The sequence below is a fragment of the Chionomys nivalis genome, chromosome 2 (assembly GCF_950005125.1).
Source record: "Chionomys nivalis chromosome 2, mChiNiv1.1, whole genome shotgun sequence".
In the NCBI taxonomy this organism is placed as follows: Eukaryota; Metazoa; Chordata; class Mammalia; order Rodentia; family Cricetidae; genus Chionomys; species Chionomys nivalis.
In genome coordinates this window covers 1,662,430-1,679,560 of record NC_080087.1, presented here as the reverse complement: position 1 = coordinate 1,679,560, position 17,131 = coordinate 1,662,430, and the positions used below count along the sequence as shown (strand labels likewise).

At 35.4% G+C, this 17,131-nt stretch overlaps 1 protein-coding gene across 1 annotated transcript; it reads left to right on the top strand.

Moving 5' to 3' along the window:
* Positions 1-12,618: 12,618 nt before the first annotated feature.
* LOC130870045 (olfactory receptor 1165-like) lies at positions 12,619-13,569 on the top strand. The gene has a single exon (XM_057762619.1). It carries the CDS (start codon positions 12,619-12,621, stop codon positions 13,567-13,569), a length of 951 nt encoding a protein of 316 aa, XP_057618602.1.
* Positions 13,570-17,131: the final 3,562 nt, after the last annotated feature.

Below are 17,131 nucleotides of genomic sequence, written 5' to 3'. Positions count from 1 at the left end.
ACTTCTTGTATATTTCCATGTTTGTGTATGCTAGCATAATGCTGCCTAGGAAAATGTTTAACTCAAGTTGTATATTGAAAATACAGGACTTTTCAGATGACCTAAAGCCACTCATCAAGGAAGTTTGTATAATAATTTGAAAGCAAATATTTAGAGCTATTCAATAACCAGTAATGAAAATGAGAGGAAAGCTTCATGTAATTCTTTAAGTGCTATTTTTACACTGGAAATTTTGCTCGACACAAATGTGCAATAAAAATCTTAAAAACAACTCTTGTTATATTTAGAATTAGTAGACTTAAAATATATTTGGTATTATTTATTATATTATTAATTTTTACATGTCAATACCAGTTTCCCTTACATTGTGCTTCCTTCTTTTAAACAGATTTTTGTTTTAATTTTATTTAGATGTGTGTAGGCTCTCTCCCTCTCTCTCTCTCTCTGTTTCTCTCTTTCTTTCTCTCTCTGTCTCTCTCTCTGTCTCTCTCTCTGTCTCTGTCTCTCTCTCTCTCTGGTGGGTGTGGGGGTGTGTGTGTGGGGTGTGGCTTTCTAGAGACCAATAGATGGCATAAATTGCCTGAAGCTTGAGTATACACCCTTGAGACAACCACTGTAGGTGCTGGGAACCAAAGTTAATGGCGCAGTGTAAGTCCAGTATATGTTCTTAGTCACTGAATAATCACTTCTGCTCACACTTAGTTTTAATATATATCAGAAATAGCACTGAAAATATTCCCAAATATATAAAGTCATTTATTGAAAAGTAGTTGTATATTTATAGTTATTTACTGAAATTTTATTTGATAATAATAGATGTGTATGTATTTACCACAAGTCTATATTGTTTCCTCAGAAATGCTGATACTTTTATGAAAGTTGGCCAGAGATGGTTGCTGTAGTTATTTAAATATTCAGATTTTCTTTAGTTTTGGTGTGTTTTTTTCTATTATATTCATATATATAATACATTTACTGTAGTGATAGGTCATGTCATTGTGGCATTGATATGCATATTTATCTAGATGATATACAGTCAAGCTAGTAAATTTAAAGTCCTTAACCTGTGGATCTGAGAGGGGAATATTTCAGACATGATTTTTCTATGCATTTTAGTTATTGTAGCTAGTGGTTATTATCTATATAAATGAAGAAATATTATTAAACACAATATTCAAGCATTTTATAAAATGAGACAACTAATTGTCAGGAATTTAAAATTGCCTTATCATCTAAACTTCATCCATGTGCATAGGCTTTTATGATATAATTTAATATGTATGGATTTATTTGGTTCATTCTAGTGCAAGTGTTTTGATAAGTTTTGTCACCCAATCACAATCAATATTAAATATATATATATATATCAAACATATCCATCAGAATATAATGAATTTCTGTGGAAATAATGATGGCTCAGTGGTTAATTGCACATCTTATATTTCCATAAGACCCAGTATTGTCTGTCAGTATCTAGAATTCTAGTGTAAGCCACCCTGGCCTACAAAGGCACAAGACCTAACCTGCATATAACTTCATTCAATCTCAAAGACACATACCCCTACATAAAAGAGTGGGAAGAAGGTTGAAGAGACAGCTCAGGGGTTAAGAACACTGGCTGCTCTTGCTGAGGAGCCAAGTTAAATTTCTGGGGCCAAAATGAGAGCTCAGAGTCACCTGTAACACGTATGCCAAGTCATACTAGCTTTTGTCTACTATGTACAGACAAACATGCAGAAAAAACCCGACTACACATAAAATAAGAAAATAAACAAAATTTTAAAAAGTAACAGGATCATGTCCTTAAAATTTTATTTACTGGGTCCTAATATTGACTCAGTAAAATAATCAAGAGAAGTCAAAAAGCACATGTCTAGGACAGGTAAGGGATATATATATATATATATATATATATATATATATATATATATATATATATTTGTGTGTGTGCATATACATATACATTTACATACATATATAATGTTTATTTTAGATCAAACATTATATATAATGCATGATATGATGTAATATATAGTAAATATAAATGTACATTTATATATTATCACATAGGCAGCTAAGAAATTCTATATATTACATATATACAATAATTTTAGTTATTTATAAACTTTTATATATAGTTGAACAAATGCTTTGTAATATGATAGGGCATCTCTTGGGTATATTCCCAAGAGTGGTATTGCTGGGTCCTGGGGTAGGTTGATCCCGAATTTCCTGAGAAATCGCCACACTGATTTCCAAAGTGGTTGAACAAGTTTGCATTCCCACCAGCAATGGATGAGTGTACCCCTTACTCCACAACCTCACCAGCAAAGGCTATCATTGGTGTTTTTGACTTTAGCCATTCTGACAGGTGTAAGATGGTATCTCAAAGTTGTTTTAATTTGCATTTCCCTGATGGCTAAGGAGGTTGAGCATGTTTGGTTGCCCACCTTCCTAGACCTGCATGGAGCGGGGAGGACCTTGGACTTCCCACAGGGCAGGGAACCCTGACTGCTCTTCAGGATGGAGAGGGAGGGGGAGGGGATTGGGGGAGGGGGAGGGAAATGAAAGACAGAGGCGGGGAGGAGGCAGAAATTTTTTTTAAAAAATAAAAAATAAAATAAAAACTTTTATATATATATATTAATGATTTATGTATACATTATATATTATAGATATTATTTATACTATAATGTATTGTTGCATGCAGGATATAGTACACATATGTATGCATAAATAATGTACATAATAACTGTATATATGATTTGCTGAACTGCTATTGCCCTTTTTACCCAAGATTTTCTGCAATTCATATCTATTAAAATTACTACATTTTTATTATGATTAGAGTACAATTGATAGTATGAATGCCTCAGAGCTTTAGAGATGTAAAATACCATCACTCATCACATGGTTACATATGTTAGATCAAACTTTACCCTCCCAGGCAAATTTTTAGTGATTATCCCTAATGTCTTGATCTTCAAGGCCTCGATGATATACATTTGTAACAAAGTTTGGAGGCAGTATTTAAGTTTTTTATTTATTTCTTTTTCTTCTTTCATCATTTATTTATATATTTTACATACCAATCACTGTTTTCCCACCTTTTTTCCTCCCCCCCACATCTCCCCATACTCCCATCTGCGCATCCTATGTCTCCTGTCTCTACTGAGACGGGATAAGGCCTCTTATGGAAATCAACAAAGCATGGCAGATGAAGCTGAGTCGGGACGAAGCTCCTCCCCTCTGCATCAAGGCTGAACAAATCATCCTGATATACGGAATAGATTCCCATGTGCCAGCTCATGAATCAAGAACAGCACCTGGTCCCACTGCTAGGGTCCCCACAAAAGTTTCAGCTACACAGTTGTCACCCAAATGCAGATGATGTAGACTGGTCCTATACTGACTCCCTAGCTATCCCACTAAAGTCCATGAGCTCCCACAAACTCTGGTCAACTGTCTCTGTGAGTTTCCCATCATGATCTTGACTCTCCCCCTTTGCTAATATAATACCTCCACCCTATGTTGACCTGGACTCCTAGAGCTCAGCCCAGTGATTGCCTTGAATCTCTGCATCTGATTCCATCAGGTACTGGATGAAGGCTCTATAATGGTAACTAGGGAAATCACCTATCTGATTACAGGGGAAGGTCAGTTCAGGCACCCCCTCTACTATTGCTTGGAGTCTTAGCTGGAGTCATCCTTGTGGGTTCCTGGGAGCCTCCTTGGCACCAGGTTTCTTGCTAACCCCAAATTACTCTCTCTATCAAGATCCCACTGTCTCTCCCATCCTTCCCAAACTTGACCTCCCTGATCCCTCATGTTCTCATGCTCCATCCCTTCCCCTCTACTCCTCCCTACCTGCCCCCAGTTTACACAAGATGTTACACCTACGTATTCTTCCCAGGGAGATCCATGCACCTCTTTTAGGGTCCTCCTTGTTCCCTATCCTCTCTGGAGCTGAGGATTGTATCCTTTGCTTTTTTTCTAGTTCCATCCATTTACCCTCAAATTTCATGACGCCATTGTTTTTTTTGTTTGTTTGTTTGTTTTGTGTTTTTTTGTTTTTGTTTTGTTTTGTTTTGTTTTGTTTTTGCCCCTGACTAAAAATTCATTGTGTAGATATACAGGAATTTCTTCATTTCTTCATTCATTCTTTGGGTGAGGGACATCTAGGTTGTCCAGGATCTGCCTATTAAAGAATGCTATGAACATAGTTGAACAAGACTCCTTAAGGTGTGGTTGAATGTCCTTTGGGTATAGCATGATTAATGAAAACCCGGAGACAGAAATTGTGGTTCAACCCAAAGGTCAGAAAAGCAAAGCAGTCAGCAACTGGCTCTTACCTCTATCAGAGTCCAAAATGACAATCTAGTCTCCAGGAATCTCAGAATGACACTGTGAATGACAGCTGTCACCTCCAGTCTTATATCTCTCTCTGGAGCTTTGATTAAAGGAATGTATCACCACCTCCTGGATTCTAAGGCAAACTAGAGTGGCTACTGGGATTAAAGGTGTGTGTCACCACTGCCTAGTATGTAAGGCTGATCAGTGCGGCTGTTTTACTCTCTGAACTTAAGGCAAGATTTATTTACTAAGATAAAAATGAAATATTGCTACATTTGGGTATATTCCTAAGAAATGTATTACTGGGTCTTGAGGTATACTGATTTCCAATTTTCTGAGAAACCTCCATACTGATTTCCAAAGGGAAAGTTTGCACTCCCACCAGCAGTGGAAGATGGTTTCCTTTACTCCACATCCTTTCCAACATAGGCTGTTATTAATGATTTTGATTTTGGCCATTTTGTGATCCAAGTGTGACATGAAAGAGAACCTGACAAATGGCTCCATCCTCTGTTGCCAACGCTAATTTGATGATAGTGAGGGCAACAACCATGTAGCTATAGAGCATTACAGGGAGACTGGCTACCCATTAGCTGTTAAACTGGGCACTATCACACCTGATGGAGCTGATTTCTATTCATATGATGAGGATGATATGGTTCTGGACCCAATCATGGCAGAGCACTTGTCCCACTTCTGCTGAAGACAGACCAGACAAGACTGAGCTGGAGATAGACATGAACCAGAGGATTGGTGAATGGGAGCTGATCCAGGAGTCAGGTGGCCACTCAAGCCTCTGTTTACATAGGCATTCGGAGCATGGGGAACAGCTGCTACCTCAACTCTGTGGTGAAGATACTCTTCAGCGTCCCTGACTTCCAGAGGGAGTATGTGGATAAGTTGGAGAAGATATTACAGAATGCCCCAACAGACTCTACCCAAGAGTTCAGCACCCAGGTGGCCAAACTTGGCCATAGTCTTCTCTCTGGAGAATACTTCAAGCCTGCTCCCATCATTCAGTGGACCTAGTTTGGTCCTATGCATCTTCCCCTGCTATCTGTCCAGAGTCAGTGAGCGTTCACTAGCTCAGGTCAGTTTCTGTGGGTCTCCCCATTATGGTCAAATCCCTTTTGCTCGTGTTATTGCTCCTCCCTCTCTTGGACTGGCCCGTGGAGGTTTGGTTCATTTCTTATCTGTGAATGTGTGCATCTGCCTCCATCAGTTGCTGGATGAAGTTCTATGATGACAATTAAGGTAATCATAAATCGGATTACAAGAAAAGGTCAGTTCAGGCACCTTCCCCACTATTACTTACGGTCTTAGCTGGGCTCATTGTTGTGGATTCCTGAGAATTTCCCTAGAGCCAGGTTTTTCTCTAGTCCCATAATGTCTCCCTCAATCACAATATCACTTTCCTTGCTCTCCCTCTCTGTCCTTCTCTCATCTCAACCATCCAGATTCCTCATGTTCTCCTCCTTCCTCTCCTTTGCCCCTCCCCTCCCCCTTCTGTCTTCTATTCTCCCCACTCCTAATTTTCTCAGGAGATCTTGTCTAATCAAGCAGAGGACTGATCTCTAAAATAGACAAAGAACTCAAGAAACTAGACATCAAAATACCCAATAATCCTATCAAAAAATGGGGTCGAGATCTAAACAGAGAATTCTCAGCAGAAGAATTACAAATGGCTGAAAGACACTTAAGGAATTGCTCAACATCCTTAACCATCAAGGAAACGAAAATCAAAACAACTCTGAGATACCATCTTACACATGCCAGAATGGCTAGGATCAAATACACTGATGATAGCTCATGCTGGAGAGAATCCAGAGTAAGGGGAACAATCCTTCATTGCTGGTGGGAGTGCAAACTTGTACAGTCACTTTGAAAATCAGTATGATGGTTTGTTAGAAAATTAATAATCAATCTTCCTCAAGACCCAGCAATTCCATTCTTGGGCATATACCCAAAAGATGCACAATCATACCACAAAGATGTTTGTTCGTCTTTATCTTCCACAATCAGAATTTCTAGGAGTTTGGGCATCACAACAATGGAGTAAAAAAAAAATCCACAAAGGATAGGAAACTGAGAAAAAATAAATATATAGGGTATGGAGCTTGGAATTGAGCCTGATGATGGCAAACATGCCCAGGTTTCCCAGCACATCTTTATGATCAGGAAGAGGAGGAACAGGGGCTAATGGAGGTCTAGGTATTCTGAGAAGTCTATGAGGATAAAGATCAGCACAAGCATGGATTTGATAGTCGAAAACCTATAAATATTATTATCGATTGATACTCAAACTATTTGAATCAAATATTTCATGCATTTATTTTCCTTAAAATGTTGTATAAGTTCAGAATAGGATTTTTAGTATATTTTGTATTTCAAAATTGATGTGGGTTTTTAGATGATTTGTCTAAGTATATAAAAGAAATTTATACTGATTTGTGTATGAAGGAAATTTAAGTTTCATATTGAGAACTATGAAACAGGAAATAATAAGTATTGACAAATGTTTACATTTAACTCTACATTGACCATTTTTATTGGAAAGTTTTATTTGTATAAACATAAATATATAATTTCTATGAAGCTCTTTGTTTTCCTTGTTTGAGATTAGAGTTTCATCATATAAAGCTAGCTTTGCAGACCTGACTTCCTTTTCTATTTCTCTGTCTCACAGGTACTGGGATTAAAAATATCCACCACTACACACGGTTTCATTTCTTCTTATATATTATGGAATCTAGCACATATCATGTCCATTTCATAGTGTAATTTGTATTTGTCTAAACAACTGTTAACAAATACGTATTTTTATAAATATGCACATAATGATTTGCAATATTTCAATGTGACTTTATATCTATAATTGTTTATTAATTTTTATTTGGATAATTCATAAAATTATTTAGGTAATTTTAGATCATTTCTACCCCAGTAGACCATAACAGGGTGTAATTATATCAAACTGACATAAATTTTTTAGTCACTAAAATGAACTATATGTAATAATAACAAAGCAGTAATCCATAAGCACTGAGATTGCTGAAGCAATTCTGATGTTGTCTTTTGAGATGCTTGGACTTCATAATGGGGTCCTTTTGATCAAGTATTCTTCAGTTGTACGAATTCCTTTAGCTTGTGGCTACTGTTCTTCATTACAAAAAGGGACACCTTCCTTTCTAAGTCTCAAGTCTTCCACATTGTGGAAGAAGAGTAGGACTTTATATGAGAGGTCTTGAAGGAATACTGTGAATCCATGCCTTCTGGACATAATGTAAAATTTGCACTTATACTACACTGTGTTCTTTCGAACTAGACCTATACAAAGTTTGAACATTTATTCTTTCCATTAAGCATGAGGGAATGTGGACTATGGATAGTTATTGGTAGTAGGGGATGGTATGTTATTGGTAGTAGGGGAAGGCATGCATATTGCCATGATCCACTGAATATTTATCCATTCATGCTAATATGAGCAGTTGTAATTAAGCAAAGCACATAAAAAGTAATCAAAGTATCAGTTTATTGAGAAAGCTTTCAGTAGGAGTGCTGGTTAGTTTTTGTCCACATGACACACAGTAGAGTCACTTTTGGAGAGGGAACATAGCGTGAAGAGCTATTTCTATTAGATTGGCCAAAGAGCATCTCTTGGTGGATGATTGATGTGAGAAAGCTCAGTCTATTGACGTTGAGGCCACACCTGAACATGTAGTGTTGTTTATATAAGAAAGAAGGCTGAGATTTTCAGTAAATAGCATTTCTCCTTGGCCTCTACTTCAGTGCTTGCCTGCTGGTTTCTACTTTAGTCAGTTCCTTGACTTCTTTACTGACAGACTGTGAAATAAAAGTATTAGCCAAGCAAACACTTTCCTTGCCAACCTTGTTTTTTGTTGGTATTTTGGAACAATATTAAAAAGTAAATTAGATTAACAGAGATGGACAGGTGATTAAAGTAGAGTGAGGACTTATAATGCACAAATTTGAGTAGGTAAATAAATATGAAAATTTTCAAAACCAAATAACAGTAACTTTTTATTGTAATGCTATAACAAAATATATTAATTAGTGTTTGGGAATAAAGGACAAAATTCTCAAAATTCAGGTGTAATATGGAATAATTTGGGATGTATTTTATATTTTTAATACTATTTATATGTTCTAATTTCAATACTAAAAGTAAACTATTTGTATTTATATTTTTTAGCATATGTTTTACATAATATATTTTTACTTCATTTTCATGCATATAAATAACATATTTACTCACATTATCCCCTTCTACAGATAATTTAGCATCTCCTTATTATCCTCTATAAAAATCCTTTCAACTCTGTTCCAGATCCTTATGCTAAATAAAAATATACACTTGACTCTAAAACAAATAAAAACAATGACAATTACAATTTTTAATATGTTTTTATATCAAACTTGGAGCCTGCTATATCATAAAATATCTTTTTAAAGACATGCTCTTATGCGTCAACATTATTTTCTCTTCTCTCCTCAGATACATAGTTATTGTAGCAGTAAACCATAAATTTGATAACCAAATCCATTTTTCCATTTGTTATATGATTGACAGCATTTGGCACCTTTCTTTAAAACAAAATATTAATTATCTTTGTTCAAATTTTGGACTAGTATATTTGACTCAGTGTCACATGCAATCAAGAATTATGATCTCTCTTATTTAAAGTTTCATTTATAATTGAATGTATGTTTGTATGTATAATGTGTACAAAGAAAATAAAATGAAATATGCCTCCCATTGCACACTACAAATTCCCAACATTTTTCTTATAAACTACTAAGCTCAGTTAGAGCTGTTCCAAACGTACATATGATGGGACGATGCCCTGGAGCCTAGCTATTATAACTATTCTTGGTGAATTCCACTAGATTTGTACATATATCCATACACTTGTTAATTTGATAATGCTCATAAATATAAATCCGGTTGAGAGAAACTTTGTATATGAGGTCTGAAAAAGAACACAATATTGTCCTGGAAAATTATACATTCCAAAAACAAAAGAGGAAGTTTCTTCTAATTAGATGCTTGTAGTCCAAGATAATCATCAGTGAGGGTTCTCTAGGGTGCATTTCCCCAAAGTCAAGTAGTTGGTTCATATTAAATAATGCCATCTTTAGTACAGATTAAAAACCTGTATCTTCTTCAAGATGTTTGTATGTTTCTTTTAAAATATTTTGATGGTTGAATTCTTTATTTAATTTCTATTTTACAAGGATCAGTTCCTGCCTTTGTTTGAGAAACTTAAAACATTTTAATTTAGAAGGATATTGCTCATTTTTATTAATAAGAAAATGACATAATCTTAAAATCACATTTAGAAAATCATGCTTTTGGTGAGTTATTTGAAACTGTTTGAATCTTCCAGAATGTATATAAAAATCCTTAAAAACTGATGGATTGTAGATAGAAAAGTGAGTTGAGACAGTGGCATCTACTCATTGGAGTACATAGCGTATATTAAAGTGCTAGATTCTATTTCCTTTGTTCCTACCAATGCTGATTGTTTGAGCCACTTCTTTTATTGCTGTTTTACTAATACAAAGATTTTAAAACTAAATGTTAAATACAAGTTGTGACAACACAAAATTTTATTTATTTAGGTACATGAGGGTCAACAAACATGTAAATATACACAGAGCAGTGTAAAATATGCAATACACCGCAGATATTAAGAAGTTATAGATGCAAGAAAAATAAAATTGCAGGAACAAGTGTTATCCATAGAAAAACTTCTTTCTAGGGAAACCATAATGAAAATCCTGACTGAAAGGTAGATTAAAAATTAAGAGGAAGAATGGAATTATTCTTCAGCATTAAAAGAGATTAAATCTCAAGGATAAAATAATTGACTTGTTCATGTGGTCTTAGGCTATTGATTTTGAAATCAATTTAGAAGTGTTAATCTTACAAATTTTATAACATCTAATGTTAGTAAAAGTTTGATTATAGTGTAATAACAGAGGAAGGACTTTTCTTTGTAAATTACTGATGGGAGATGGAGATCGGGGCATTTGCAAACATTTCTGTGTATTTCCATTAATCCTGGTTTATGCCACAAGAGTCACAAAATGAGATACTTTAAAGATCATAGATTTTCTCTCTGATGGTGAATAAAAGCATTGGGGAACTTCGAGTGACTTAGCCCAGGGTCCTGGATGACAAATCATTGCATACCAGAGGTCAAAATTGAATGTTAATCATAAAAATCTAAGAGTAAGTATACATATTTGAAGCCTTCTGCTCTTTGGTGTCTATTTTGAGTGATATAAACACTGGTTTTGCAGTAATCCCAGAGGTAGTTAGGGTATTTAATTTAATTAGTAATAAAGAAAACTTTATTTTCATAAAAACATATCATTAACATTATATTTCAGTTACTGTGCTCTTGTAGATTATCCTGAATTTTTTTGAGGCAAAGTGTTACTCTGTAACTCAGCCTAATTTACAACCCATTATTTGCTTGCTAAAGACTCCTGAGTCCTTGGGTCATGAATATGCAGACCCATGCTCATCTCCTCCTTTGTGTTTACCAAAGAAATGATGATGATGTGATGTGCGTGAGTGTGGATCTTAAATTTCTACAGTGAGATAACAATTAAATCTATTAATACATGTCCCAATTTTAATAGTATGTAGAAAGATAAGATTATGACAAATGTTTACGATAATTTCTGGAAACTGGAATTTTACTGAATGATACTATGTATTTCCGGGAGTCCTGAATTAAGGCAAATAGGTGTCAAAGATTCAAGATGATAGCATATAAATTGATAACAATATGCATATTAGAAATTTAGAACAAAGTGAATCAGAATTTGTAATTTAACAATAAACTGGTGACCTCCAATTTATCTAAGATTTCTCAGTATATAAGAATGAAGTATTTGTCGGATGTGTAATGCATGAATAGTTTTTGTAGAGCAGTAAAATTAATAAGTTCAGACAGCTTTACATTCTTATTTAATAGTTATATAATAAGTAAAAAAATAGTAGGTCTCCTAATTCATATTTTTATTTTCTATGACAATTTTATTCTAATGTGGTAGATCCAGATTTTTAATATTGAATTTAGCTCAGGACAATATTATAATAGTTTCTTTTAAAAAATATGAACTTGTGAGGGTAAAACAATTGAGAGACTATGTAAAGACTTAAAGGAAGAAAGAGATGAAATTGATTAACACATCTGTATGGAAAGATTTATACAAAATAAAAACAATATTTTATAGAGGCTCTGTTACTATTGTATATATATACATATATATATTTAATTAGTCTGAGAAAGCAAATGAAAATATTACTACTAGTAGTAATAATAATAAAAGTAAATATTAATGAAGGCCTTCCTTTTACACAACTGAATATGGAAATAATTTTGATGATCAGTGTAATGATTATTGTCAAAACAAAATGAAGAGGTTATCGGTGTTAGGAGAGGAGACTCAGAAAAAAATAGAGAGAAAGTTTTGCTAAGATGGAAGTAAAAACTATAGAAGTTATTAACGATCATTAGGTTTTAATCTGTATCAATGTTGCTTTGATTCTGATATAAATTAGGAAGTTAACAGGATTAATACCAGTCAGCTATGGCACCAAAGACAGGTTATCCTCAAATTTTTTAAAAAGTCAAAAGAAAGTTTTGTTAACTGCATAGTCACATTCTTGTTTAGCAGTCACAAGGCCATAGGTTGAGTCACTACTAAAACTAACAATCTAACAAAATACAGCACAACAAATAAAATACCTTTATATAAAGACTTGTGAATTTTTATGTCAATAATTTGTATGATAGTTCCTATTATTTTATTTTCCTTGTATGCTATGTTTTTAACTTTCCAGTTTTCTCAAACATGAGACTATGAGTGCACAGATCATATTGGTTTTCTTATTTAGCTGAATGTCTCATTTGCAGTTATTTTCTGTGATGAAGCAATTCAACGATCAGAAATAATCATGAGGAATTTATATGCACTTCATATAATTAATTATTTTTATTTTTGGTGAGAACATTACAGGATTAAAGAACAGATCCAACTTGTAAAGACATGCCCAGTTTGAGGTAAAGAAGAAATCCTGAAGCAGAACACTACTAAGTTCAAGACCATCAGATTTTTGTTGTTGTTGTTTATATCAGGTGTCATCTGAGCTTTTACCCTATCAAGTTCTACTGATCAAATTTCTTCATTTTTTTTTTCTTTCTTTGTTTTTGTAAGTGGTAACTCATGGTACATGCAAAGATAAACCAGAGTTCTGTGACCACATTTATTCTGGTGGGCTTCACGGAATACCCACACCTCCAAACGCCACTCTTTCTTGTGGTTATGGCCATATACACAGTCACTCTAGTAGGCAACATTGGCATAATTGTCATCAGAAGGATCAACCCTAAACTTCATACCCCCATGTACTTTTTTCTGAGCCATCTTTCATTTCTGGATATATGTTATTCTAGTGTATTTAAACCAAAATTACTGGAGATCTTGGTTGTGGAACAGAGAACTATCTCCCTAAAAGGTTGCATGTTCCAGTTTTTCTTTGGCTGTGCATGTGTGATTACAGAGATGTTCATGTTAGCAGTGATGGCCTATGACAGGTTTGTGGCTGTTTGTAATCCCCTGCTCTACACTGTGGCTATGTCTCGTCAGCTATGTGCTCTCTTAGTAGCAGGAAGTTATATGTGGGGTGGTCTGTGTGCTGTGATACTCACATACACTCTCATTGCTCTTTATTACTGTGAACCTGGCATCATTGATCACTTTGGCTGTGAGTACTCTGCCATCATCTCTGTATCCTGTTCTGACTCCTCGTTCAGTCAGATGGCATGCTTAGTCATTTCCATATTAAGTGAGGGTAGTAGCCTGCTTATCACCATGGCCTCCTATGTCTTCATAATCTTCACTATTATCAAAATGCCTTCTAAGGGTGGACTCCAAAAAGCATTCTCCACCTGTACTTCTCACTTGACTGCCATCAGCATCTTTCACGGGATCATCCTCCTTCTCTACTGTGTGCCCAATGCAAATAGCTCACGGCTCCTGGTCAAAGTGGCAACTGTGCTCTATACTGTCCTGATCCCCATGCTGAACCCACTCATTTACAGCCTAAGGAACAAGGATGTGAAGGAGACGGTCAAGAGACTCCTCAGCTCAAAACTGCACTCTCACTCAATATAATACTGACAGAATGAAGTTTTAACTTAGTATGTTTTAATTAACAACCTAAATAAACCTCTTTTTCATATACACTGTCAATGACATATTAGTGTTTAGTAAATATGTGTTTATGTTTTCAACCCGGTATTGAATTGTGAATCATGACATCCTGATTGCCTTTTCTATAGTTTCATGCAAATATTCTATAGTATGATTAACTCCCACTGAACAATTAAAGAAAAGAGAACATTTAGAATCTCCCCAGAGAGAACAAAAGAAATAAGAATAGAGAAAAAAACAAAAAACTTTCCTCAGAACTCCTCACCCATGCTACCCTGAAAGTTTACTTTAGGCACTTTAACTACACCCACATTTAAGCACTCACAATTCACTCTTACTTTTTTACTTGTAAAACCCTATTAAACAGATATTGTATCGAATTTGTTGTAAGTTAATGACAAAGATTTGTTATACGAAAATACTGTCAATAAGGAAGCATATATTGAAATGTACTCATGTACACCAATCATTTCATTTGTGTTGCTTAATTTTTTTTATATTTATTTATTTATTATGTATACAATATTCTGTTTGTGTGTATGCCTGCAGGCCAGAAGAGGGCACCAGACCCCTTTACAGATGGTTGTGAGCCACCATGTGGTTGCTGGGAATTGAACTCAGGACCTTTGGAAGAGCAGGCAATGCTCTTAACCTCTGAGCCATCTCTCCAGCCCCTGTGTTGCTTAATTTTGAAAATATGTTTGGAAATATATATGTACATATATATTTCCAAACATATTTTCAGTTTGCATAATGTACTTGTATGTATGTTTTCAGGAAGAGCACTTGGCACTTCTGTGCAGATTATTGGTGTACTCTTTCCTGGGAGGATCATTTCTTCTGCTTTCAAATTTCTGAGTATTAAAGCATTCTATTTGATTCTGTTCACTTACAACAATTTTTCACAGGAGTTTAATTTTTTAAATTTGTACTATTGATCACTTATTTTTCCTGGGATTTTAATCATCAATTAACAAAAATAACTATCTGTTTAGTGACTGAATTGATGAGAAAATAGTATTTTTGTTGCATAAAATCTCATAAGTTTATTTCAGTAAGTCATAATGTTACATTTTTGAGCTTCATTGTACTGAAACTTTTCATGGAAGTTATATTTAAACCATTTTTCATTTTTCCTCTACCTTATTTAAGTCGTAGATCAAATTTATCATTTTTGTTAATTTTAAAGAATGAAATATTCAATTTTGTACAATTCTTTTTTCAAAAGTTTGTCATTGCACTATTAATGAAAAGTCCTTCCACTTGACTTAGCCTTATAAATTATTTTTTAAAATTTTAAAACTTGTCCATGTTCTAGGAGAGAGGAATTCACTATTCATTAAGTTTGCAGTGCCTGGTAGATTGATCACACTCCAGTAAAGGTCACACATCCTAGAGTATATAGGTGCCAGAAACTCTTCTTGCTGATTTTGAAGGGGGAACATTAAAATTTGAGTGGGTAGAGAAGGAGTAGATCTGAGAGAGGAGGACATGTGAGCATACATGTGCACATATGTTCACACACACATACCCACAAGAACAAAATAATAGGAATCAACAAACACATCTTATGGATATCTTTCAACATGGAGAGTCTTAATTCCCAAATAAAAAGACACAGAATGAATGTGAAAAAGCAACTCATTCTCAAAAGCAACAAGGAGTTTCAAATAGTGCCATGGATCCTTCCTGACCACCATGGGTAAAAGATGAGCAGTAACAACAGAAGCTTTTACACTTTTACAAATTCATGGAAATTGAAAGCTCACTACTGAATAAAAAATGGGTCAAGACAGAAATTAAGAAATAATTTGATGTCTTAGAATTTAATTAAAATGAAAACACAGCATGCTAAAACTCAAAGGACTCCTGAAGGCAAACCTAAGAAGCCAGTTGATAGCAATAAGTGCCTACTCTTAAACTACTCAGGACCAGATTGATTTGCTGCTGATTTCTAAAAAGACTTTCAAAAAATAAAGCCAATATTTCTAGAACTTTCCACAAAATAAAAACATATGAAAATTGCCCAATTCACTCTAGGAACATATAGCTATCCTGATAACTAAGCCACATAAGGACTTAAAACCAAAAGAGAATTACAGACCAAATTCCCTTATGAACAAAACTGTAAAATTTCTAAATAAAATACTTACAAGCAAAATTTAAGAACATTTAAAAATATCATCAACCATGATCAAGTAGGTTTTACTCCAAAGATGCAAGGATGGTTCTGTTGCGGGAGGTCCTTCTGCTCTTCCAGCCAATAGCCGCTGAGATACCAGCCCATTGGGGCGTGGTCTCTTTCCCTTTAAAAAAGCAGCTACTTCCCTCCTCGCTCTCTTTACTTCCTGCTCCAGTTCTGGCGACTAGACTTCTTCCTAATTGCGCAGAGGGCTGTTGTCTGGGACGGTGATCTGTAAGTTTATTCCCCTTTAAATAAATGCCACCCTATTAATCACAATTCCAAACTGGTGTGGGATTGTTTATGACTTACGCCAATATCTGGCACCCAACGTTTGGTTTTAGGACCCCTCCTTCCCCCGCTTGGCTGCCTGCCACCAGTTCGGCCACGGCCTGTGCCTTGTGGCCTGTGCCTTGTGCCTTGTGGCCTGTGCCTTGTGCGTGGAGCCATCAGTTTAACATAAATCATCACTCAGTGGCTTTTCTTGCTGGAGTTCTTTATATTTTCCCTTTAGACACCTCAGATTGACTTCAAGTCCCCACGCAGCCTATTGTTTGCCTCCCCATGTGGACTTAAACTCCACAGGCCCATGTAGTCTCTGCCCATGTGGTTTGTTCTTTTCTGAGTCATTTTCAAATCTCCCTTGCAAGCACAGCTCTTAAGCAGCGCGAACCAGAGCACGCAGTTACTGGTTGCTGAAAGCTGCAACCCCTTGGGATGACTCTGTCACGTGGAAGCATACACGGCTTCCGGGTTACTCTTCTCTACCCCTGGATTCTGGGTTTATGGTTCCGTGTACGGAATTGATTTAATTACATTTACTTTGTTGAGCAACTTGCATTTCCCAGTTTTTAACAAATGCTAGGAGGACACTGAAACAGGACCCCGTTTTCGTGGCGACTTGGCAACAGTGCCACCTGCTGGATAATAGGTAATATGGCAGTTTTCGTTTCCAACACGAATTTTACTGTTTTGGTTATCAAAACAATGGGTTATATCATGCAAGGTTTATATGACTATGGGGATAACTTAATTTACTGGTTACTAGGTTTCAGTATTCCTTTGAATATTCTATTATTTAGGAAGAATATGGCACTCCTAAGAACCATACAATCTTTACTAGAAACTCATGCAGGTCAGGAGATTCAGGATTCAAAAGAGACAATAATAAAAAGACTTGAAATGATTGAAGAAATTATTGGAGCTGGTGAACAGAGGAAGAAGGCACAAGGACAGGATACAATGCCACCACTAGCTATTAGAACTTGCTTACCCAGGGTTTTAGCGACATACCCTGTAATTCATTCTGACAAAGCGTCAACTTCTAAAGGCTCAAAAGGA